Source organism: Gobio gobio (genome assembly GCF_949357685.1).
Source record: "Gobio gobio genome assembly, chromosome: 16".
NCBI lineage: Eukaryota > Metazoa > Chordata > Actinopteri > Cypriniformes > Gobionidae > Gobio > Gobio gobio.
Genome location: NC_137109.1, coordinates 10,160,403 through 10,187,840, shown reverse-complemented (window position 1 = coordinate 10,187,840; position 27,438 = coordinate 10,160,403). Strand labels below are relative to the sequence as shown.

Here is a 27,438-nt window from a genome sequence, read left to right as displayed (position 1 = left end):
GAATAAAGTTATCAAACACTTTACAGTCTTAACTGGATAAATAATAAATTAAATATAGATCCATCCTTATTAAAGCTACAGTGTTCTCCATTTCCATTGTTCTTTGATTAACATGAATGATCACAGCAACTGTTTTATTAGGATGCTGTGACTTTAAGATCTGACGTACTTTCACGTGCATCTAATTTTCTCACAACCCTTTAAGTTCATTTGAGACCTTATTTAACTAATTTAAGACTGCTCTTATGAGAACACGCAACAAAACCGCCATTTTGGCATAATTCTGTGTGTTATTGTTTGTTCAAGCGTGAAAGAAAACTTGATACTGGCACGCATCTTTGTGAGTGTGTGTGTGTGTGTGTGTGTGTGTGTGTGTGTGTGTGTGTGTGTGTGTGTGTGTGTGTGTGTGTCACACAGACAGGACATTCACAGACAGCACGTTCTCGTCTGTCTTGTTGCGTTTGAATGGTTTAAAAGCATTTGCGTGAATAAGAGTGTGCTCATATAATGTAACGCTAGCAAATTTATGAAGGAAAAAATGCTGCGTTAATTGTTTTAAATATTTTAACCGTTAAACAAATAAAAAAAATTATTGCGTACGTTAACATGTTAATTTTGACAACACAAATATATATCAAACCCCAAAACAGACAGCTCTGGTTCTAAAATCTGATTGGATGAGCCACATTTGTAGCTGTTGTAATTGGCTGACACACACACACACACACACACACACACACACACACACACACACACACACACACACACACACACACACACACACACACACACACACACACACACACACACACACACACACACACACACACACACACACACACACACACACACACACACACACACACACACACACACACACACACACACACACACACACACACACACACACACACACACACACACACACACACACACACACACACACACACACACACACACACAACTGTGATGCACATAAGTTGAATTCTGTCTTAATGGAAGATGTTGTTTGACAACCATAAATATCAAAGTTGAGCTAATGATACTTAATGGAGGAGCTGCTTTGTGTGATTATTATTATTATTAATCCATTTATGCAGTGACATTGTGCTAAACAACATCCCTCAATCACGGTAAAAAATAAGGGGGGCGCTCGGCCTCGAGTGGCTTATTGCTTTAACACGGTCCTGGTCTCTGGACAAGATCATTATGTAGACGCCGCTGATATTCACATTAGTTTCAAATGTGTTTCTCCATCATTTATGGACGCTCCACTGATTTAATGGACCGTAGATTGCGATTCTAGAGTCCGGGGCTCTTATTTTACCCCCATTCGAGAAGATGAAACATCACTGGGAGCTTTCTCACAGTCTCAACTCATAACCTCATTTATACAGAAGAGAAGCGCTGCAAGTCTTGGGAGTAAAATGAGTTTAACAGCAGTGAACAGGCTGTCAGGATATCAGCCCTGCTCCTCTGACTAACCGCCTTCAGTCAGCAAGCAAAGACAGAATGAGAAATGTAGAACAAGGATTAGAGGAAGACAGAATATGATAATAGACAGAGAATAAAAGAGGGTGAAACTCATTAAAACGGATCCCGATTTTACACACAAAGGAGAGAAAGGCGACGCGGCCCCAATGCACGCTGGGACGGCCAGACAAAAAAAATGCTTGATCCTTTTGTAATTCTCTCCTCTTCTCAATCTCTCGCTGTTAATGCACATCGCACAAACCTTTTCAACGTCCATCATTCTGCCTTTTACGGTCCTGCGACTCGGTTATCTAATATGGCTAAGCGAGGATTTTTCAGACTTCTGAAAATATTTTATACATATTTTCATACAGTATTCATGTCCATTACTGTTTAAAAGTTTGGGGTCAGCAAGTTTGTTTTTTATCAAGAATGAATTACATTGATACAAATTGACAGTAAAGACATTTATGATGTTACAAACTGTTCAACATTTATAATAATAATCAAAAATGAGCAGCGAATCATCATATCAGAATGATTTCTGAAGGATCATGTGACACTGAAGACTGGAGTAATGATGCTGAAAATTCAGGGATAAATTACATTTTACAATATATTCACATAGAAAACAGCCAGTTTAAATTGTAATAATATTTCACAATATGACTGTTTTTACTGTATTTCTGATCATAAATGCAGCCTTGGTGAGCAGAAGAGACTTCTTTTAAAAACATGCAAAAATCCTGACCCCAAACTCTGCTCTAAATTGGTTTAAAACTTGTTTTTCCCCAATCAGACTAACACTTATTTCAACCAACAGCCACTGCAGCCAATTACATTCAAAATAATGAATGCATGAATGCAAATGCAGTAGAAACATAATTCCAATAATCAAGGCCTGTTTTCCACACTGCTTTTCACTTAATGCACAGAATACAGTTTTTAATCCTTTTCATTTATATGCACCAATGTAACAATACATAGCAAGACACAGAATTAGTATTAACATGAATGAGATTTTTTAATGAATCAACGATGGGAATCACTCTGGCTCTTCCCAGCTTTACAATGGCATTGAATAGTGCCCGAATAGTGCATTCATCCATCATAAACATAATCCACACGGCTCAAGTGGGTTAAAGGCACAATATGTAAGATTTTTAGATTAAAATATCCAAAAACCACTAGAACAATGTTATATATTTTGTTGCCCTGTGTACTTACACTATCCCAAACATTTCCAACGATGTTTAAATAAAGCTATTTTAACCATGACACGGGCCGTGTCAATGACGTCATATCCTCATTTCCCTCGATTTCCGCAGAAACCATGGAAACACCAAAAACGCTCTAATATAGTATGCATTTTATTAGACAGGTGAGCAACTGGATATACATTTACCAACAGAAAACGAATCATTGTTATCCAGCGCAACACGGTTAGTCTTACTGTTTGAATCGCATGTTTTCTTGATTCACCGCGAGTAAGGTTTTTACCATCTCAAAAATATCGCAAGAATTAGATGCTCTGTTTCCAGACAAGACCTAGAGAAACTCATTCATGCTTTCATCACCAGCAGAGTAGACTATTGTAATGGTCTTCTCACCGGCCATCCCAAAAAGACCATTAGACAGCTGCAGCTCATACAGAACGCTACGGCCAGGATTCTGAGCAGAACCAGAAAATATGACCATATCACACCAGTCCTCAGGTCTTTACACTGGCTTCCAGTTACATTTAGGATCGATTTTAAAGTATAATTACTGGTATATAAATCACTCAATGGCCAAGGACCTAAATACATTGCAGATATGCTCACTGAATATAAACCCAACAGATCACTCAGATCATCAGGAGGATCAAGTCAGTTAGAAATACCAAGGGTTCACTCAAAGCAAGGAGAGTCTGCTTTTAGCTGTTATGCCATCCGCAGCGGGAACCAGCTTCCAGAACAGATCAGATGTGCTCCAACAGTAGCCACTTTCAAATCCGGACTCAAAACACATCTGCTTTATATATATATAAATTTAAATATAAAAAATTAATCGCCCGCGTTAACGCGTTAATTTGCCCAGCCCTAATATATATATATATATATATATATATATATATATATATATATATATATATATATATATATATATATATATATATATATATATATATATATATATATATATATATATATATATATATATATATATATATATATATATATGTATATGTATATGTATATGTATATATATATATATATATATATATATATATATATATATATATATATATATATATATATATATATATATATTAGGGCTGGGCAAATTAACGCGTTAACGCGGGCGATTAATTTTTTCAGCTTAACGCAATTAAAATATTTAACGCAAATAACGCAGCGTCCGTTTTTATATCCATTTTTGCCTAGCGTTACATGATCATCACGCTCTTATTCATGTAAATGCTTCCAAGCGCGACAAGACACAAGCGAACCCGCTTTATGCCAATGTCCTGTGTGTGTGTGTGTGTGTGTCAGTGTCCTGTCTGTGTGGATGCGTCTCATGTCAGCTAATCAAGGGACACACACACACACACACACACTCGACGCATAGATAGACTCGCGTCAGTTTCCTGCTCACATCGAGTTCTCTTTTGCTCTTGAACAAACAATAACACAGAGGATTTTGAGTATTCTCATATTAGGAGTCTTAAATTAGTTAAATAACGTCTTAAATGAACTTAAAGAGTTGTGAGGAAATGAGATGCGCGGGACAGCGTGTGAGATCCGCGGCTGTTCTTAAAGAGACAGTAGCACTGATGATGATGTCATTAATGTTCATCAAAGAACAACGGGAACAGAGAAAATTTTAGCTTTAATGATGATTCATCTATATTTAATTTATTATTTATGCAGTTAAGAAAGATAACTATTACATTTCTGTATATGTATAACAGGGAAGGCCATGGGTAAATATAACATGTATTATTTTGGGTTTATGTAAAGATTGTTTTAAGTTCACTTAAATTAAAAGTTGTTTTTTTAAAGCCTAATAAATGTTGAAATTGGGAGCTTTCAGTTATACTGTAATGTAACGTCATTAATGTTTCATAGACACTTTAGTATCAGTGATACTGGCCTTCATTCATACAAATATGACAATACAACACATATTTAAAATATGCTGTCTTTAAATTGTTTATACATTAATTTGGAGAGTAACTGAAATTATTACAATATCAAAATATTAAAAACGTAAAATATTAAAAATTTGCGATTAATCGCGATTAATTAAAGAAAAAAAGTGTGATTAATTAGTTAATTTTTTTTAATCGATGCCCAGCACTAATATATATATATATATATATATATATATATATATATATATATATATATATATATATATATATATATATATATATATATATATATATATATATATATATATATATATATATATATATATATATATATATATATATATATATATATATATATATATATATAGTTATGATATTTTACAATAGTTTTTTAAAAGAAGCCATTTTCGGCTTCAGTTTCGGTTTTCGGCCAAGTGCATCCTAAATTTTCGGTTTCGGCCCAGAATTTTCATTTTGGTGCATCACTAATTGTTATTTTCTTTCTTATACATGGTATTTTTATTTCTTATGTTGTGATTATTCTATCAATATTTTCATACTTTTTCTATGTAAAGCACTTTGAATTACCATTGTGTATGAAATGTGCTATATAAATAAACTTGCCTTGCCTTACCATGCCGCAGAGACAACACTATTGATTTCTGTCAAGTGGCTAACAGCATAATCAGAGATAGCCTTCTCCATCATACAATATATTTGAAAACTAATTGTATGTCATTAGTTAACAGTCATCCTATTATTAATCTGATATTCTAATATCGATCTAGATCAAGTCTCTCATAGCACCCACCGAGCGAACACACAGAGTAACGTTATAACATAACTTTCAACACACTCAAATGTATTTAGTGTGATTGTTTTACCCCTCATACCCCACATGCACAGTGGAAGCGGCGACTGCAGCATAAGCAGAATAAAAGCTCAGAGACCGGTGTTTCACGTAGGTCTCTCTCATTAGCATGTGCATCACGCTTCATACCGACGTAATATTAATAAAACTAATACATTCACTCATTCATGAAAATGCGTCCGTCGGGTCCCTGTCCATCAGCTGTGGAGGTGAAGAGTCAAGACTACATCTCCCGTGATTCCACGCTCGTTCACGGCATCATCAAGCTACGCCTGTCTGAATAAGCGACCTCTAGCGCCAAAACTTATACAGTGGTGGCCAAAATTATTAGAAGACCTGACAGCTCTGAAAATTTTGACCTCTTTTTGCCTCAAAAACATGATTTAATTTCATAATGTTCATAAAACGTGCAGATGGTTGCTCTGACCATCAAATATCAGATGAGGTGAGTCGTACTGTTTTATCCACTTTTAACTTTAATATTCGGTATGTCCACCTTTTGCATAAACTACAGCTGCACATCTCTCTGGCGTAGTGTCAATATATTTCCTCTGAGAACTTCAACACTAATGTTATCCCATTCTTCTGCAACACGCAAAAGGCTTTCCTTTGAATGTTCAATAGATCTGTCCAGTTTATTTTCCAACTCGATGGGGTTGAGGTCCGGACATTGAGGAGGCCAGTCCATCATTTTCAATGTTCCAGCAGATTCCTTCTGTCACAGGTAGTTCCGGCAATAGTTAAAAGAATATTTTGGGTCATTGTCCTCTTAGAAAGTAAATCCAGGCCCAATAAGACGACTCCCAGATGCCAAGTGTTCTAAAAATTTTGGCCACCACTGTATAATGTGCCTTTAGTAAAGGCCTTCTAAAGTGAAGCGTTTTTGTAAGAGAATCATCCATATTTAAAACGTTATATACTATAATCACTGGCTTTCAGCAACAGCCATGCGCACTTCACGAGGGAGTCGAGTTCCGGCGGAAGGGTGACCTCTGACCCCAAGTATGACATAGCTCCTCTTCTCTCATATCAAAATCCTCTGACATTTTTCTTTAAGACTTCAAATTCGTGACCGGCATTTTGTTTTGCTCTATCCTCTGCGCTTACCGTTCATCAATTCTCTCCTAAGCTTACACCTACGTCATACTTCGGGTTAGTGCTGGGCGGTATGACCAAGAATTTATATTATGGAATTTTTCTAAATTATACCAGTTTCTCGGTATATGACAGTATTTTTTCCCCATGCATGACCAGGTGTTAACCACATTTTTCACTGATTGAGAAAGGAAATACTGCAGTAGATTGACTAGAATGCCCTATTTTACTGTCATGATGAGTGAATATTGTAGAAAAAGAGTTAATACAGGTGTGCAAAGCCCCACAAAATGATGCTGTGTGGTGACAACAACCAATAAAACAGACTACACACTCATTACAGACATATGCATATCAAAATATGACCATGGAGAGAAAAAAAACACAGTTGAGGGCACCTTAAGCATTTTAAAAATCTAACCCTATATAACAACAAACTGCCAAAACGAGGGAGAAACGTGGAAGAACATTTAAAAGGATATTTTCAATTCATTTAAGAGCACTACAGTCTCTGAACAAATGACACATGTCAGTTTAACACAGAAAGAATAAAGACAGAGTAACTTTTTTGCCCGTTCATCTTTGAATTGTCAGTCTACATCATTGTCTTCTGTGTATCAGAATAACCCATCATGTCATCGCGGTTATGATCAGACGTACGGCTGTATCAGTGTCCTTGTTTCCACATATATTTCATTTGAAGGAAGACGTGATGAAATATGTGCGCATACACTGTGCTGGTCCATGTTAAGGGCACAAGAGTAAATGAAATATGTCCATTAAAAACTTAACCGCTCTCACTCCGGTCTGTATCTGATCTATATGATCCATGTGGTGAGCGTTGTTAAACTCATTGCGGCGCTCTGCACAGAAACCGCTCTCTCGTGCGCCACGTGTTGTTTGAATTCTCCACTGTGATGCGATCTCAGCTGTGCCCTCACTACAGTGCAACAGTGAAACGGGACCCCTCTCAAAGCGACATACACCGGTATTAAGGAATAATAAAAATACATATCATAACGAAAATAAATACCGGTATTCGGTATGAACCGGTTTACCGCCCAGCACTACTTCAGGTCAGAGGTCACCCTCCCGCCAGAACTCGACTCTCTCATGTACGCATGTACGGCTGTTGTGATTATACAACCCCAAATCAGAAAAAGTTGGGACAGTATGGGAAACGCAAAAAAAAAAAAAAAAGAAGTGATTTCTAAATTTACTTTGACTTGTATTTCATTGCAGACAATATGAACACAAAATATTTCATGTTTTGTCTGGTCAACTTCGTGTCATTTGTAAATATGCATCCTTTCCTGTCATTCAGACCTGCAACACATTTCAAAAAAAGTTGGGACAGTAAAGCATTTACCACTTTGTAATGTTGCCATTCCTTTTCACAACACTTAAAAGACGTTTAGGGACTGAAGACACCAAGTGATGAAGTGTTTCAGGTGTAATTTTGTCCCATTCTTCCTGCAAACAAGTCTTAAGGTGGGCATCAGTACGGGGTCTTCGTTGTCGCATTTTGCGCTTCAAAATGCGCCACACATTCTCTATTGGAGACAGGTCGGGACTGCAGGCAGGCCAGTCAAGTACCCGAACCCTCTTCCTCCGCAGCCAGGACTTTGTAATGTGTGCAGAATGTGGTTTTGCATTGTCTTGTTGAAATATGCATGGACGTCCCAGGAAAAGATGTCTTCTTGAAGGCAGCATATGCTCCAAAATCTCTATGTACTTTTCAGCATTAATGATGGCTTCACAGAAGTGCAAGTTACCTTTGCCAAGGGCACTGACACAACCCCCTACCATGACAGACCCTGGCTTTTGGACTTGTTGCTGGTAACAGTCTGGATGATCCTTTTCTTCTTTGGTCCGGAGCACACGGCGTCCATTCCTCCCAAAAAATACCTGAAATACTGATTCATCTGACCACAGTACACGTTTCTAATGTGTGATGGTCCATCCCAGATGCCTCCGAGCCCAGAGAAGTCGACGGCGCTTCTGGACACTGTTAACATAGGGCTTCCTTTTGGCACAGTACAGTTTTAACTGGCATTTGTGGATGTAACTACGTATTGTGGTACTTGACAAAGGTTTGCCAAAGTAGTCCTGAGCCCATGTGGTGATATCGCTTATAGATGAATGACGATTCTTGATGCAGTGCCGCCTGAGGGATCGGAGATCACGGTTGTTCAGCTTAGGCTTGCGCCCTTGTCCTTTACGCACTGAAATTCCTCCAGATTCCTTGAATATTTTAATTATGTTATGCACTGTTGAATGTGAAATATCCAAATCTCTTCCTATCTTTCTTTGAGGAACATTGTTTTTAAACATTTCAATAATTTTCTCACGTATTTGTTGGCAAACTGGCGATCCTCGGCCCATCTTTGCTCCTAAAGGATTAGAGCTTTCTTGGATGCTGCTTTTGTACCAAATCATAATTACAATCACCTGTTGACATCACCTGTTTCAAATCACATCATTATTTAACCATTTTACCTCATTACTAGCCCTAAATTGCTCCTGTCCCAACTTTTTTTTTAAATGTGTTGCAGTTCTGAATGACAGGAAAGGATGCATATTTACAAATGACATGAAGTTGACCAGACAAAACATGAAATATTTTGTTTTCATATTGTCTGCAATGAAATACAAGTCAAAGTAAATTTAGAAATAATTTTTTTTTTTTTGCGTTTTCCATACTGTCCCAACTTTTTCTGATTTGGGGTTGTAGTATGTAAATAGGGTTGGGTATCGTTTGAATTTTAACGATTCTGATTCTGCTTATCGATTTCGATTCTTATCAATTCCTAATTTCGATTCCAATAGGGTAAAAAAAAAATATTATTGCAAAACATTTCATTGTGGCTGAATACCATGAACAAAAATCAACAGGCTAGCAACTTTTGCCAATGGTTTAAAAATAACAGAGCAAAAAATATATATAAATGTCGATCATTATTAAAGACAAGTAAACACTACGTAATATAAAAAGAACAAATTAACAAATTAGCAATTGCACAAATAAATAAAATTGAACAAAGATGATTGAAATAAACATGTTCAGGTATTCAGGCACAGAAACTGTAATCAAATGTAAAATATCCCTGCATTTTATTAATAAAATATAGGCTATATATTACAAATATAGTAAAGTTATTCTGTCTAGAACAGCAAATTAATTTTCTCCTCTTTTGCTGTTTGATTAACGTTATCATAGAGACGGCATCAAGAAATTCGTCCGTCAGCGACAAAACCGACTGTGTTTATGAGAGTATTTGGACATTTTTGTGTGTATTTGTCCATTCGCGTGTGCAAAAAGACGAGGAAGAGAACTCAGTTCGTTATCACGCACTATTCAAGCCGTTCTGTGCGCACGTGTGTGTGTTTGTGTGTCCGCAGAACAGAAAAAAGTGCACGTCTTTTGTTGTTTGAATAACGTTATCAGAGACGGCATCAAGAAAATCTGCCGTCAAGACATAACCGACTGTTTTTGACATTTTTTGTGTATTTGTCCATTCGCGTGCTGTGCAAAAAGACGAGGAAGAGAACTCCTTCTCAGAACTCAGAGTTCATTATCGCGCACTAGTCATTCAGTATGAGAAGCCGTTCTGTGCGCACGTGTGTGTGTGTGTGTGTGTGTGTGTGCACAGCGGTTAAAAATCAATAAGATGGGCACACAGGAACCGATAAGCGGAATCGAAATGCGCGTTTCTTATCGAATCACAGGTTCTGGGAAATTTGGAACCGGTTCTAAAAAGGATCCGGTTCACGATACCTATACCTAAAGTTTTAAATATGGATATTTCTCTTACAAAAACTCATTGCTTTGCTTCAGAAGGCATTTATTAACTCACTGGAGTCGTATGGATTACTGTCATGGTGGATGGATGAGCTTTTTGGAGCTTTAAAAACTCTGGCACTATTCACTGCCATTACAGAACTGGGAAGAGCCAGGATGTTATTTAATATAACTCTGATTGTGTTCGGATGAAATGAGAAAGTCATTTACACCTAGGATGGCTTGAGGGTGAGGAAATGATGGGATAATTTTCATTTTTGGGTGAACTATTCCTTTAAAAAGTACATTATTATTACACAATGCTACTTAATCTAATAATGCTAGCAAAATCCTCATTAAATATACTGGTATAATCGCCCAGCCCTTGCAAGACTGTACACTTGCAATGTGTGTCTGAATTTGCGTAAAGTATGTGTGACATTCACAGTCAGTCAGAGAGCATGTTGATAACTCTCACCTCCATTTCTACTGGAATGTGAAAAGAAACATAAATCTGAGAGGAGAGGAAGGGAAAAAGAGATATATAAGAGGAAAGCGGAGGAGGCAAAGAAAGGTTAGGACACGGAGACAAGGTACAACCTCTAATGATACAGCAACATCTAATTACACAGGAGAACGAGTGAGAGAGTGAGAGAGAGAGAGAGAGAGAGAGAGTGAGAGTGAGAGTGAGAGTGAGAGTGAGAGAGAGAGAGAGAGAGAGAGAGAGAGAGAGAGAGAGAGAGAGAGAGAGAGAGAGAGAGAGAGAAAGAGAGAGAGAGTGAGAGTGTGTCAGGGGCGGCCCGAGATAACAAGACTAGTCTGAGAGCATGAGAGGAAAGTGAAAAAATGTTAATTTAAATTACAAAAGAATGCTGTCCTTTCTACCAGCAATTTAATTATCTTTCAGAGACGCAGTCAAAAGACACAGGCTTATTAAAAAGCTATTTCACTGACATCCTCAAAGAGCCCGAACCACTGAGACTCTAAACACTCATGAATTCCACTGAAGCCATTAAAGAGTAGCTTTAGGCTAAAAGGAGACAGGACCGTTTTGATGTTTTTACTCTTGTGGAGGGCGAGGAAAAGCGAGAGGGAAAGAGGGAGATCAGAGGAGGAGAGGAGCGCGTTCATGATCAACAGCTCATAGTCACCCATGATTCACTGCTGCACACGGGACACGTGTCACTTCCACTACAAGTGGGCGACATATGGGTTGAAACTACGGCTACGCTGCAACTAAAAAAAAAAAAATCTTCTTTATCAGTACTTTTGTCTTGTTTCCCATATCTAAACTATGGTCAATTTACTTGAGAAGAAAAACTGCAGAAGTCTGGTGTTTAGAATATATCTTAATAAATTAAGTTTATTTTTCTTACCCTATTAACAAACTTTTAAGTACAAATCAAAGAATTTTATTTGAATTAAAATACATTAATAAAATGTATGTTTAAAAAATACTATTTGAATAATAATATAATAAATATTTTATAATATAATATAAATATAATTAATAAAATAACTAAAATAAAATATAACTTAATAGTTATTACATACAGTAGCATGTAATGCATTCATATTGCTAGTATTTTCATATTTACACACAAAAAAAATTATCTTGTGTAATGTAAAATCTGTAATCAGTGTTATTTTAGTATCATTTATATACTATTTTAATTTTGGTAAATATTGTGAAGATTTCTTTTTTTCCATTTTGATTTTAGTCAAAGCTTTAGTCATTTTGCGGTGCATTTTTTGTCATTGTATTATTTATTTTTAATATGTATCTGTGTTTTATTAACTTTTAGTTTATAGTTTTAGTTATTTTAGAATTTCAACATTAAACAAAAATGAACTAGCGGAAATTAAATGTTATATACTTATTATATTTTATTTCAGTTAATGTTTATCTTAGTTCAAGTAATGAAAATATACTTTTACGGTTTTGGTTTTAGTTAACCATAATAACCATGTATTTAATGCAACCAAAAGGCCAAAAACATGTACAAAGCTTTTCATTTCTGCACCCTTCACCACTAGATACATTACTAAGCTTGAGTAGTGAACAGCTGCCACTAGTACTCTAAAAGTCATTGGACTAATAGTCACTGATCAGGGAAATGATCCATAATTTAGAGTCAAAATAGCGGGTGGAGACTTGTGAGAACATACACACCTTGCTCCAGTTGGCTCTCTTCAGCTGCACCTCAGGTTTGTAGTCTTTCTTGGGCTGTAGGCCGTAGGGTAGCTGAGGAACAGGAGGCGCCCATCCACCAAATCCACCTGGAGGGGGCGGAGGCATTCCAGGACCGCCCATTGGAGGAGGTGGCGGAGGCATACCGGGCATCCCGGGTGGAGGAGGGGGAGGAGGCGGCATACCAGGTGCTCCAGGTAAAGGAGGTGGAGGAGGCGGCATACCAGGTGCTCCCGGTAATGGAGGTGGAGGAGGAGGCATACCATATGCGCCCGGTAAAGGCGGAGGGGGCGGCGGCATGCCAGCTGCTCCCGGTAGAGGAGGAGGCGGAGGGGGCGGCGGCATACAGGCTGCCCCAGGTAGAGGAGGAGGAGGCGGCGGCGGTGGCATGGACGTCTGTCCGGGTAGAGGAGGTGGAGGAGGAGGACCAGAGGCGGGAACTGGATGAGGTGGGGGCGGCACAGAGGAAGGCACATGCACGGTGATGACCTTCGCTTTGGCTTCTTTGAGATCTTTTGAAAGCTTGTCAATCTGAGAAACAAAAACACAGAGGCGGTCATACATTAGGATCCAGTACAAAATAATAAGTCAATTATCTCTATGACTATTCTTACACTATAACTTAGTGGAAATAGTGGAAGGAGAGGAGATCTTACAATTAAATTTTAATAACAAAAAAAAAAAAACGTAAATATTAAATGGATGGATTAAAGAAACAGTTATGCTACTTTTTTTTTTTTTTTTCTTTTTTTTTTTAACCTGGATACTTTTTTCAGGATTCATTGATGAATAAAAAGATAAAAAGAACATCATTTATTCAAAATAGAACTATTTTATAACAATATAAATCTTAACTATCACCTTTTCTGGAGTAATGGCTGATGAAAATTCAGCTTTGATTATGGGAATAAATTATATTTTAAAAGTATATTAAAATAGAAAACCATTATTTTAAACTTTTTTTCTGTATTTTTGATCAAATAAACTTCTTTCTTTTTTCAAAAACATTATAAATAGTAATGTTTTTTTTCCAAATTATTGACCAGTATTGTATATACACACACATGGTTGGATGGATATCATTATAATATAACAATTAATTAATATAATTTATAATATAATATAATTAATATAATATAATTAATATATGGCTAACAAATATTTTGATAATCTCCCAATAATTTATTCTGTGAAATCAGGATAAAATTATTGTTTAAGTCATGTTATTTTCTGTATTTTATTTTTTTTACATAATTTATTTTTGTTGTGTTCCATTGAAATTTGCATTACATGAATCACTGTATTGTGTAGTTTTTGAAATACAGTTTTGGCTTCTTTGAGACCTTTAATACACACATATACATATATACACACATATACATATACATATATATATATATATATATACATATATATATATACATATATATATACATACATACACACATACATATACATATATATATATACATATATATATATACATATACACATACATACATACATACATACATACATACATATATATATATATATATACACACATACACATACATATACACAGTACAATACAATACGTGTAAGCATTCAGTTAGCAAGTCTTTTAAACAAAATAATCTATAAACTATTTATAAAATAGTTCATCTTTAACTATTCTTACACTACAACTCAGTGTTAGGGGTTTGTTCGAATCATATCTTTTGAAGTTTGTCAGGTAAATTAGGTTGCTGATCAAAAAATTGTGATATGTCACCCTGGCAGACACCATAGCATGAGAGGCATCACTGACATTTTTTTCAGAAAATGTAAAAATCTAGTTAATAATGAGTGAGAGAAGGAGGGAGAGACAGACAGAAGAAGGTCAGGCCAGAGTTGGAAGCACATGAGGGAGTGTCTAAATTCATGTCTAATTAGTGGCATAATTTATTTACCCAGAACTTGGCAGATCCCATTAAAAATGACCAGCCTGCTAATGTCACATCAGAGAGAGAGAGAGAGAGAGAGTTTGACTGTGGAAATCTGAAGTAGTTCACGCAGTTCTAACTGACATCCCATTAACGAGAAGCTTGTTTATCTGTAGGTGACGGGTTGGTTTAGCTCAGCAAGTTCTCTCGGACGCTCCATCTGTCCGTCCGTATACGGTCCAAACATCTCTCCGCACTTCTGCTGACGCTCGCGCTTCATCTCTTTCCACTGTAATTATCTGTAGTGTGTCTGTGTTTGTTAGATAACCGACAAACATCAGTTCTGTCCTGCCTGTTCTATTAATATCTCTCCACATGTTTGTTTACCCTCTTCTCTGTTCATACTTCTCTATCACCTCACATATTTGTCCACTTTTACTCTGGTCAAGAACTGCCCACTTATTCTGCGTTCGCACCAAACGCAAATAGAGCGTCAGGAGCGAGTGATTTCAATGTTAAGTCAATGGAAAGGCGCGTTGACGCGCGTCTGGAGATCCTGCGGCACGTTAAGGCCCGGGTATACTTCACTTACAGCGCCCGGACGCGTCACGCGCGCAGCCCTGTCCGCGCGTCTTTCAAAGTATACTACACAACGGATGCGTGCGGATGATCGCGTTCGACACATGCGCAGTAAAAAAGTGTCTATGCTCAACCAGACATCGGAGGGCAGCACTGAGTCCTGTCATCAACGGGACATTCGCTGGGCATGATCGGAGAAGAACTGTAGTGCATCCACCATTGCAACATAGTTTGGAAGAAACACTGAAGAATCAAAAATTCTCTCTTTTTTTTCTCAAGCGTGTTGTTTTTAAACCGGTCTTTGCACACTCTTCTTCGACGGCTGAACACTGTGTTCAATACTGTGCGTATTGCCACCTAGTGGACTCTTCTGTAATGCTGGCGCATGCGCTGTTGCACGCGGACCGTGCAAAGAATGCGCAGTATTCTCAAAATTTGGGCTGCGCGCGGACGAGGTGTGCGGCCGGCCGCGAGCCCTCCGCATGACGAAAATTACATCATGCGGGCGGTGCACGAACGTGGACGGCCGAAGTATACCCGGGCCTTAAGACACGTTTCGCGCGGCGCGATTCCGCCTCATTTGCACGTCCAGTCCGCGTGACTGACACGAATTGAGCGTCTTGCATGATACGCGCGTGATGCGCGAATGGTGCTTTTTGTGCATTCACGCGTTTGAAGTGAATTTGCGAATTGACGCCCAGGTTGAAAAATCTGAACTTTGGCGTCAATTCGTGCCGCGTTAACCAATCAGGAGCCTGCTCGCTGCTGTCACGTGGTAAAGTGACGTGATGAGAAACCCTGCATAATTAAAAAATACTACTATTGTGTCACAAAATGTAGTTAAGACTTTTTCAGGTGGGAATGTAGTTGTTTAAAGCTCAAATCTGTGGTTTACTTATAAAGTGAGCGCCTATTTAAAGAAATAATCTTGTGTTTTTGGAGTTGTGAGATCCAGGCAATCACTGGGCGCTCAGCGCTCATTAACCCCAGCGAGAGCAGCCTTTCCTCGGCTAGTCATCTGACGTTTGCCACTGGCTCTGATGACCTGTAGTGGTTTGTCTTGTGTGGATCTAACGGCGATCTTTGGTGTCATGAATCTATAATTTGTTGTCTGCCAAATCATTTTGACTGAGGGCAAAGAGAAGTTTCATAACTATTTTTTAAGGATATTTAAATATACATGCAGTGAAGATAAAGTAGGAGTTGCCTGGACCACATTTGTGTGGCTATTAATGCTTAATATATATATTTTAATGAAAATGAAAAGAGGCAGAGTGTGTTTTATGACATATTTCCCCTGGAGCACCTTGAACGCACGTCTATTTCGCTTCAAAGGCTCAATTTATACACGCGTCCAATTCGCTGTGTACGCGCGAATGGATTAAAAATGTTCACGCGTCAAACTAGATGCGGCAGACGCGATTTTGACGCCCTATTCGCGTTTGGTGTGAACGCAGCATTACACAGGAACAGAGAGTCTGATCCACATGCATTATTGGAAAATGTGTGTAGAGTTTGTTTTGGTTACACTTTATTGACACTTCGCCAAGCCTGTAATGCGCTTCCTGGATATATTGAGATTTAACCCTTTCCTCTCTGGTGTATTTATTGCAAAAACAAGTTCGGAACATGAATCTTGAGTGTTTTAGCTTTCAAATGATGCATAGTTTGTGATAGTTGATTGAATATTTTTTTATAAAACAAAAGTAAATTAAAAGCACAAACACGCCCGGTGTGGGATAACAGGTTAAAATGACATCATTTCCTGTAGGTGGGGTTGTTTCTCATGTACCTTCTCTTTCAGTTGGCTGATCTCTGACTGCAGGCCCTGGTTCTCTTTCTCTCTCTCGCTCTTCTCATTCCCCAGCGTGTCTTTCTCAGTGCTGAGGTCCAGAACCTTCTGCTCGTAATCGGCCTCCATCTTCTTTAGCTCCACCTGCAGCTCGTGACGTGCCATCAACTCTGCTTCCAGCTACACAAACACACAGTGTCATCACATCATCAGAACAAAAATATATCTGCATAAACTGCAAGCACGTGTCGACCTCCTGCTACTAAGGAGGTCAAGCACATTGCATACAGAGTCTTAAGCATGTTAGTGTGGTTGTATAATGTGCGCAGTACATACAGCTAAAATAGTATGAGCGCTAGAATCTTCATTTGACCAAAGTGACGTATTGCGTTATCAATAAACTCTCTATGAAGGTGGTTTGTTGTTGTCGGTGCAGACGACCAAGAGGACGGACTCGAGAACAAATCTGAGATTTTAGTATTCCCCTCGCAAACCACCAGAAAATCTGTCCTTCTCCTTCACACAGACAGACGTCGACAATTTCCGGTGACATTGACAGCGGGTGTTTGCAAGCCAGACATGCAATTACGTGACTGCAGCGGAAATGGAAGGGGTCACACACAGACACACACACTTTCTCCGTGTGTTAATAATGAGAGTCGTTTGCTGTCGCACTTCTGACGACACACTGCTATTACTCTGAATTAGAAAGGAAAGGAGAGGAGAGAGGAGAAGAGTAAACACTCGCCTGACAAGCCTGATAGACACTCGCACACACAAATGCAGGAGCAAAGGAGAGAGTATTTACTTTATTTGGGCTCTGAGAGAGAAAATACAAACACACTCACAAGTAAATCTCAGGGCCTGTTTACACCTGGTATTAAGATGCGTTTTGGTCGATGGGATCACAAGTAGACCCGTTTACACCTGGTGTTTTAATCCGTCTCTTTTGTCCACTTTCAACCACTTCTGTCCTGGTTTCTTCACTCTAAAAAATGCTGGGTTAAAAAGAACCCAAGTTGGGTTGAAAACGGTCTAACCCAGCAATTGGGTTGTTTTAACCCAGCGATTGGGTTGTTTTAAGCAAACATTTATCCCAACCGCTGGGTTAAAACAACCCAATCGCTGGGTTAGTCCATTTTCAACCCAACTTGGGTTATTTTTAGGGGAGGGTCTATGGGCGGGTAAATGTATGGACGTTATCATAATGGACAAAAAAAACTCCCGCAATTTACATATGAATGACCCTGGAGATGACTGAAAAACATACAGAGAGTGTGAGTGTGTTAGAAATCCGGAATGGTGAGAGAACATTGTGTTTGGTTTGTTTTTCATCTTCAAGCCAAACTTGAGAGTCTCCAGCCGACAAAGTTTGAATCTCATCTGGCTAGCATGCTTCTGGCTAGCATGATATTTACACATTAGGTCAGTCGGCGGAGAGCAGACGGTCTTTTGTGGCTGTTCGAACACATTCGACCACATGAGCGTTTACACTACGAAAGCAATCCGATCGAATGCATTTTCGACTACCTCTGGAAGTGGTTGAAAGCATACAAACTCAAAGCGTTTTAGACCCCGTTTACACCTGTATTTAGTAGGGCTGTGCGATATTGACGAAAAATGCGATATCCTTGTTAAATAATGCGATATTTGCTACGAAATTGTTTTTAGTGTGTAAAATCTATTTCTTTCCCCAACTGATATCTTTCACTTAAAGCATAACCGACTGTGTTTACATGAATACTCATCAAGAAAGCCATTTTGGCATAACTGTGTGTGTATTTGACAGTTCGAGTGTGTAACAAGACACAAAAAAAAGAACGACTTGTGCGCACGTTTCGGTGTGTGTGTCAGACAGCGCGAGACTGCAAGGAGTTGTTTTTCGCAAGTTATTGCGTTTAATAACTCTTTTTAACGTCAAGCAATTCACATAAGTAACAGTCGTGTGCCCAGTGTATTCTCTGCTATATGCGTCGACCTAAAGCGTACACTTTTCACAATGTTGAAGAAGCCTATTAAAATCATTCAGATATTGCGTGCCATTGCGATATGTACATTTGCGATATTTCGATAATTTCGAAATATTGCGCAGCCCTAGTATTTAGCATCGTCCACTTGTGGTCCGATCGACCAAAACGCATCCTAATAGCAGGGGTCGGTTCTTCATACCTCGCTTAATACATCTGAGACGATTTGACAGATCCCAGATCTTTTAATCGTGATAACTGATCGATGGCTAATTTGGTTCTTCAAACGAATTTGCGGATTGGATTCAAATATCTGGATTAAGTTGTCTAAGATTACTGCGCATTCTTGTGTTCCCTGAAGAGGGCAGATGCATCGATACTCGAAACCACGATCAGCAATGCAGCGATTGGCTGGCGGCAAGACAGCAACGTAATGACATCATAGAATTAAAAAAGACACCTGGCAAAAAACTTGACAATTTTTTTTTTATAATTTCTGGATCTTTATAAGGAAACGACCAACCAACATAAAAGTTATAATAGATCAATTAAATGTATTGGGTTTTTTTTTTCAACATGATTCCCAATTATTTATAATCACGATTTTATAGTATTTGTACACCCTTTACATTTTTATTTCAATGTTGTAATTAGCAATTCATTTAATTTTTAATTCAATTTGAAACAGATTTGTTACATGACAGCATTAATTCAAGTTTCTTAAGGGTCAAGATCAAGTTCTCTGCATCTCCTGCGCTGCATCAAGCCATCCCATAATATCTGTCACCACTGAAATCAATGCACGGCTCAGATTAACTGTACAGCATGTGTGTAAGACTGCAATAACATTATAAAGTAATTATTCTATCATAAATAAATCTCTCAATCAAGTGGCTGTGTCTGTAGTATACACAACATTATAAGATTATTTTCAAATAAATGTTTATATTATTATTATTTAAAATTATTTTTGCCCCTGGTTCAGTAAGGAACTCTTGTAATATAGTAGCAGTGGTTGGGACACATTTTAAGTATCAACGTCGCTTAAAAAGATGCAATCTAATCCTATTTATTTGAAATAAGCTGCTCTCGAGCAGGTTTAAGCTTCCGGACCTGTTGCTATGACAGCAAGTCCAGGATGAGCGTCAAAGAACCAAACAATCCAAGATCATGCCAAAACGTCAACAATCCAATCCAGCTAACCGAGTTAGCGACGTACGAAGAACGGACCCCTGATGTAAACAGGACCTCAGAAACATCTCATTAACATATCCAGGTCACAGTGCACCCCAAAAAAGGAAGTTTAAAAATAAATCATAAAAGCTTTACTTATAAAAGATTTAATCATACAATTCTCAGAATTTGTATTTGTTGTTCTGCATTTAAGCTAATAAAAATCATTGCATTGCATTAACAGGAGAATCATCACTGAAAATGAGAAATACAAAAACAATCAAAACTAAAAAATATAATAAAACACCTTGATGTGTTACGGTAATGAAAATGAAATTGAGAACTTGGGAGTTAAAGGCACAATATGTAATTTTCGCTGCTAGAGGTCGCTTATTCAAAACAAAGGCATAGCTTGATGGCGCCTTGATTTCGTGGAATCATGGGAGATGTTGGCTTCACCTCAAAATAATCCGTATTTAATATGCTGCAGACGAGCTCTTCTGCTTCTTCCGCTCATGCATATATGGGGTAACACAGCATTGTTTTATCATTTTATATACATTTCAGTGTGTTGAAAGTTGTTATAATGCGTTCACTCAGCGGCTACTATGAGGCACGTTCACACTGCAGTGAACTAGATCAATATTAGGCATGGTAAAACATGTTACTCGCGGTAAAACGAGATTTAAACAATAAGACCAACTGTGTTGAGCTGTAGAACAATGATTTGTTTTCTGTCGATGAATGTCTCCAAACAGTTGCTCCAGTCTAATAAAACACACAATATATTAACCCTCTGGTGCTCTTCGTTTAGGGGGTGCACTGGTTGTCTTCCCGGTCATAAGTGAACGGACACCTAAAAATTTAACTTCCTCCACCCCAGTAAAACCAATGCAATTTCTTTTTCTTTTTTCAAAATATTTTTTCTTTTTAATTTTGTATATTGGGATGATTTGATGGTGTTTTTTAATATTTATGCAATAATTATGGTCTATTTTTGCCATTAAAAATCCTACAAACAATTTTTTGTAATTTTCTTTTTGGTAATTTTTTGTAATTATTACAGTATTTCAGGTTAAAATAGAGACTAGGCCTTCAAAATATTTTTTTTGAAGGCAGATTAGTGCCCTCTTTTGGAATTATTTAAGAAATCATGCAACCATGGGTGTAATCACAAGAGGTCTATGGAGAGGCTTGAGAATTCCCTAGTTCTCTTTTGAACACATTTAATGATTTTTTTTTTTAATGGATTTGAATATATATTTAAAAAATCTCAAAGACTATTTATCATAACGTTTTAGATACCTTTTTTTGTTAGAAATATAGATTTTTTTCTGTGAATTTGTGTTTTTGCAGATTTCTCATTAATTTCCTATGGTGGTCATTTTTGACCGAAGAGCACAAGTGGGAGTATTTTTTTTACGACCACTTAGCATGCTCAAATCATGCCCTCAATTTGTGTGTGTGTTAACATACCTAATGCTAGACAAGTCACCAAGTTTCATATCATTCTGATTAAGCTGTGATTTTTTTAATTTAAAAACAGAATTTTTTTCCGGTCAGAAATGACCGAAGAGCACCAGAGGGTTAAAGCATCGTTGGCATTTCCATGGTTTCTACAAAATAAAACGGGAAAACGGGGGTAACGCGTGTATGACGTCATTAGGTGACGCAGACATGGCCCGTGTCCTGGTTAAAACTGCTTATTTCTCTGGATTTGAACAATCTAGGAAACATTTGGGATAATTTAAGTACACAAGTCAACAAAATATATAACGTTGTTCAAGTGGTTTTTGGATTTTAATTGAGTGGTTTAAGTGAAAAAAAAAAAAAAAAAAATCTCATTCTCATTACTAATGTGAAGAAATCATGATGCATAACATTTTAGCTGTAATGTTTTATACATCGTGTGTATAAAACATAATTTTTAATAATTATACCAAAATAGGTCATTTATAACTGTAATACAGTACGGAAATACAGTAATGAGCATCTAATTAGAATCAATTAATGAGTTACACACAAAAAAAGAAAGTTAAACATCAGGATGCATTATGGTAATGAGAATTTGAGTGTTAAATGTGCTTAATTAAAACTAAATTAACTGGACTAATAATAGAAAGCATTTTTTTAAACTTATTTTTTGGGAGTGAAATCTAACCCATACATGTTTTTGAGACACACAAGGATGCACACACAACACACGCACACACGCACGCACACACGCACACACGCACACACGCACACACGCACGCGCAAGGTAATTGCAGACTGTGTTTGGAGAGTTTGGAGGGAAGATGTCAGGAAGAGACAGGAAATCTCCGTTCTGCTCGTCTCACCTCCCAAATTACACATCTGTCAACTGACAGGCGTGCTGAGACAGCGGGGGGTGTCTGGGAGCAGCGTCTGTGTGTGTGTATGTGTGTGTGTGTGTGTGTGTGTGTGTGTGTGTGATGCAGTAGATTTGGAGTTGTTGATCGATATATAGGATGGCCGTTTAATGTATTTCAGCAGACGCTGATTTGGTTTAAATCTGTGTCATTCATACGGACTCAAGCGTGTGTTTGTCCGTGTGTCAATACCTTCTTTTCCAGCTCAGTGGCCTTGGCTTCACTGATTTCCACTTTGGTCTGATCAACCATGTTATCTAGAAAGAAAGAGAGACAGGCAGCGAGTGAATAGATGGTTTTAGAGGTGTGTGTGTGTGTGTGTGTGTAAAGTGCCTTTCACTGCGACAAGTCTCTTTTCCTCCTGTGATTCGTGCTCTGATTACTGAACGATCTAATTAAAATCTGTGGCTCGCTCCTTCCCATCCCAAACTCACGCTAAAATAAGAAAACCAAAAGCGTCTTTGAAATCACCACACAAGGGCAGCGAGTGAGCATGCATTTATACATCTAAAGCTCCTGGAAAACTCTTCTGTGTCTGTTCTCAAACCCTAAAGTCTCTGTGAACTCCAGATCAATGACTCGCACGTGTGCCCGTTACAAACGCAAACCTAAAAGAGTGAGGAAAGCGAACTAAGCTAAGTTTAACCAGTGAGTCATACAGCGAGAGGGTCAGCGCTGACGTCAGCAGCCAATGGGAGGGGTTTCTGGTGAGATATGTTAATGAGTTTTTGTTCAGCAGCTCGAAGGGACATTCGGAATCAAGAATGGAAGTACAACAAAGTATGCAAGGAAAATTTAAAGGAAGTCTGAAAAGACAAACAGAAGTACAGAGTAAAGTATGCATGGAAGTTCATAGGGAAGTATAAAAGGGAGGAAGTTTGAATGGAAGAAATTATGTTCAGACGACAGAACAAACGGAAGTTTGGATGGAATTACGTAAGGAAAGATGAAAGAAATGAGGGAAATATTAAAGGAAACATGAAGGGAAGTTCAAATGGATGAATGTAAGAAGGTGTGGAGAGAAGCTAGAAAGAAGAGATGGAAGGAAGGAAGTTCAGAAGTACTAACTATGCATGGAAGTTCACAGACACGTATAGAAGTATGATTGGAAGAATGGAAGTTATGGAAGGAAGTTCGACCGTTCAGGAAGAGCAATGGGAATATTGAAGTAAGATGGACGAAATACAGAATTGAAAGATGTACATAAGTATGGATGTTTGTATAAAAGGAAGTTGGAAATAGATGAAAGTACAGAAGGAAGTTTGAAAGGTATGCATGAAAGTTCATAGAGAAGTACAGAAGTGTGACAGGAAGAATGGACGTTCATAAGGGACCATAAAGAAAGAAAGAAGGAAGTTTGGAAATATTGAAGGAAGTATGGAAGGAAGAGAGAAGGTTTAGAAGTTCGGAGGGATGTATGGAATGGAAACCGGAAGGAAGTAAGAAAAGAAGGAAGTAGAGAAAACGTAAAGATGTTCAGAAAGATAGATATAAGCATTAGCGTTACAGTATGGAGCAAAGTTTGGAAATATGCAAGAAAGAATGGACGCTTATGTAAAGAATGGTCTAAAAAATGCAATGTGTTGTCTGTGTAAAAGTGTTTAAAGCTTCCAATGAACGATTCATGTCCACACAAATCTTAAATTTAGGCCTAAATATGTTTTATGTATTCGAATCGCATATACAAATGTCATCCATTTGGATTACAGTTTAAAAAAATTAATGACTCACCTGTGGCATAGTTTATGATCTATTTTCATCTATTGGATTTCATTATTTTCTTAAATAATCATTCTCAAAATTGATTTATTCAAACAGTTTATAATGAGCAGATATATATATAATTTAAATGTATGAACATGGTTAAAATAATGGCTAGCTGTGGAACAAACAATATTCAATTAGTTAAAAAATATGAGATTGAAACAAAATGGATTTGTTGATAAATATATAAAGCTGGTTATTATGCATTTAAAACTCATTGAGTTTATTAGTACTATTACAGAAATCTTAACTGTTTCATTCATATACGACTGACAAATACTCATCACAGTAAGTTTATTAGTTTATGTTAAAACTGTCATCCAAATGGATAGAAATTTGATATGCAATTCAAATTAATCTTAAATGTCAAAAGTACTTTTGAGTGTACCTCAACACAGCTGGAGAAACTATATCAAATATCAGACCCACACAGCCGATGTGAGCCAAACCAGAGGCCGTCTCTGACAAATATTACATATGATTAATCAGAAAATGAGCTTATTTTCGTTAAATCCTTTAGAGCTTGTTTGCGAGTGCTCTCAATGTCAAGTCGGATTAATTTGGATGAGATTGGAGATGTTTTGATGTGATTCTGAATGCTGACACCCTGTGGTCAAATGTGGCATGTGTGTGTGTGTGTGTGTGTGTGTGTTTGTTTCTATCCCGGTGGGGACTTCAACCTGAATGCACACTGACTCATGAGGACTCGTGTCACTGTGGGGACCTAAATTGAGGTCCCCATGGGTACAAAAGCTTATAAATCATACAGAATGAGTTCTTTTGAAACTGTAAAAATGCAGGAAGGTTTTGTGTGATGGGTAGGTTTAGGGTAGGGGTTGAGTTAGGCCATAGAAAATATCATCAACCTGATATAAAATCAATGGAAGTACTAATATAGTGAAAGACGTGTGCGTGTGTGTGTGTGTCTTACCAATCAGATAACCCACGTCCAGGTCAAACTTCCTGCATTTGAAGTCGGGATCACAGCCGTTCCTGTGCAGAACGATCTGAGCCGTACACTCGTCGATGAGTTTGTAGTACTGAGGCCTGAGAGACAGAAAGAGAGACGTCAATCTGTGTTAGACTACCATCAGTAAGGAAGATCTGAAGCTCGGAAGGAAGCCAGAGATATTGAGGGCCGAGTTCATAAAATAAAACAAGAGATTGTCATCACACTGTTCAGTACAGGATCACACACACACACGACCTTCAGTGACCTTGCAAAATGACACGATGTAGGTAATTTAAGGTGAGGTAAGTGTGTTTATCAAGCACATTTCACACACAATGGTAATTCAAAGTGCGTTACATAAAAAGAAAACTAAAGAATAAATATGACAACAATAGTGCATCAGTAAATGCACAGCGAAACTGATATAAAATCAATGGATGCCCAGAAATGCTGTCTAGGTAGACAGCTCACTAGTTTTGAAACACATCCCATATGGGATTGTGTAGTTTTAATGTGCGTGTGCGTGTGTGTGTGTGTGTGTGTGTGAGAGACTGAAAATAGCTGACTCCGGTGTGTTTGTGTGTGTGATGGTTTGATATTTGAGAGTTTTTTTCAGACAGTCCATTTGTGAGAAATCTGCCATCTTGACCTGGTGTGAAACGAACTCGATATGTTCTTCACTTTCCACCAAGCTGTTTCTTTTTCCTTTATTTGCCCTCTTTTCTCTCCCCCTCCCTCTCCATGGTGCTCCGGGATTCTTGCGTGGAGCGAGAGAGACCCCTGGTGTCCGTGTCCAAGCACAGCACCTCGTTTGTGTTTAACCAGGGGCTTTTGGAGAAATCAGAATAATCCTAATTAATTCTCTCTCGTCAGTGATTAAAGTGGTGAAATGAGAGTTTGTTTGTGGGCAGACGGGCCGCTCGGGGATTTGAGCTGCGGTTATATTTGGAGGATAATTATATGGAGGCGTCGTCACTTTCTGCCGTGTGTCAGCACATTAATCGCTGAAGAGAAACTCGCATGAAACGATTCTGCTGATGGCAGCAGAGAACGACCGGCAAACCGCTCCGTCTCGCACTTCTCTTGCTCAGCTCCTTTCCGAAAACATTCTCGCTCATTTACCTCTTTACGTGACGTTCATAACATTTATGTCACGTCTCTGCTCATAATCAACACCTAAAAGTTCATCTTTCTACAACCCATATGACTTTCTTTCATCTGTGATGAAATGCTGTTTCAGTCTTCTTCAAAATTTCATGTTTAATTCAATGTCATTTTGTTTGCCAAATTGACTTTCTCCATCAGTACGGAAGATCTGAAGCTCAGAAGAAAGCCCAAAAAATGGTGAGATAGTGAGCACCAAGTGCATAGAATAACACTAAATTTTCATCACACTGTTTGGCACTGGGTCACACACACACCAGCCGTCCATGATGACCTCCAGTGACCTTTCAAAATTTCATGTTTGATTCGATGTTACTTTGAAACCATTTCCTCTAGTACATTTCACAAAGTCTATGTGTAAATCCAACACCAGATTTCTTCAGTCCACCAGGTCTCACGCTCTTCATTCTGCCGCATTCAAACTTAACACAAAATGTAAAGTTAAATATGATCTGTTTCTCACACAAAAGACCTGGAATATAGTCAAACAGACTTCTGTTATGATGCTTCATGATGCTCATTGTATCGTATGAAATCAGAATCATGAGCATTCTGCCGATTGTCTCAGGGTGCCTTCCATTCGACCGTAAGTGGACTGCGAAGTGGACTTCAGAGGGTACTCCGCCATATTAAAGGATTAGTTCACTTTTAAATAAACTTTTGCTTATAATTTACTCACCCCATGTCATCCAAGATGTCCATGTCTTTCTTTCTGCAGTCGAAAAGAAATTAAGGTTTTGGATGAAAACAGTCCAGGGTTGTTCTCCATATAATGGACTTCAATGGGCTCCAAACGGTTCAAGGTCCAAATGACAGTTTCAGTACAGCTTCAAAGGGCTTTAAACGATACCAGGCAATGAATAAGGGTCTTATCTAGCAAAACGATCAGTTTCTGCGAGAACCCGAGCAGCATTTATGCTATTATTTTACCTCTTAACAGACGAACGTGATCATCTCTGAGCTCCGCCATAACTTCCGGAGAGTGAGGTCAAATTAGAACGTGGTCATAGATGTATACGTAGATGCCTCATTAGCGACTGCACGGATCAGTAGAATGAGGCATCTACTATCGATATATCTATAACCACGATCTAATTGGACCTCACTCTCCGGAAGTTATGGTGGAGCTCAGAGACGATCGCGTTCCTCTGTTAAGAGATAAAAATAATTTCCCCGTAGCCCTTTCCAGCCTTGTGGAGCTGTACA

The 27,438-nt window shown here is 38.1% G+C and overlaps 1 protein-coding gene across 2 annotated transcripts in view; it reads right to left on the bottom strand.

Moving 5' to 3' along the window:
- diaph1 (diaphanous related formin 1) overlaps positions 1–27,438 on the bottom strand; it is a 177,614-nt gene that overhangs the window by 83,442 nt on the left and 66,734 nt on the right. For both annotated transcript variants that reach the window (XM_079839559.1, XM_079839560.1), the window contains 4 exons: positions 25,048–25,163; positions 22,545–22,609; positions 16,823–17,002; positions 12,530–13,078 (listed from right to left, as the gene is read on the bottom strand). In XM_079839559.1, coding sequence (XP_079695685.1) covers positions 12,530–13,078; positions 16,823–17,002; positions 22,545–22,609; positions 25,048–25,163 — 910 coding nt within the window. The remainder of the gene's footprint in view (positions 1–12,529; positions 13,079–16,822; positions 17,003–22,544; positions 22,610–25,047; positions 25,164–27,438) is intronic.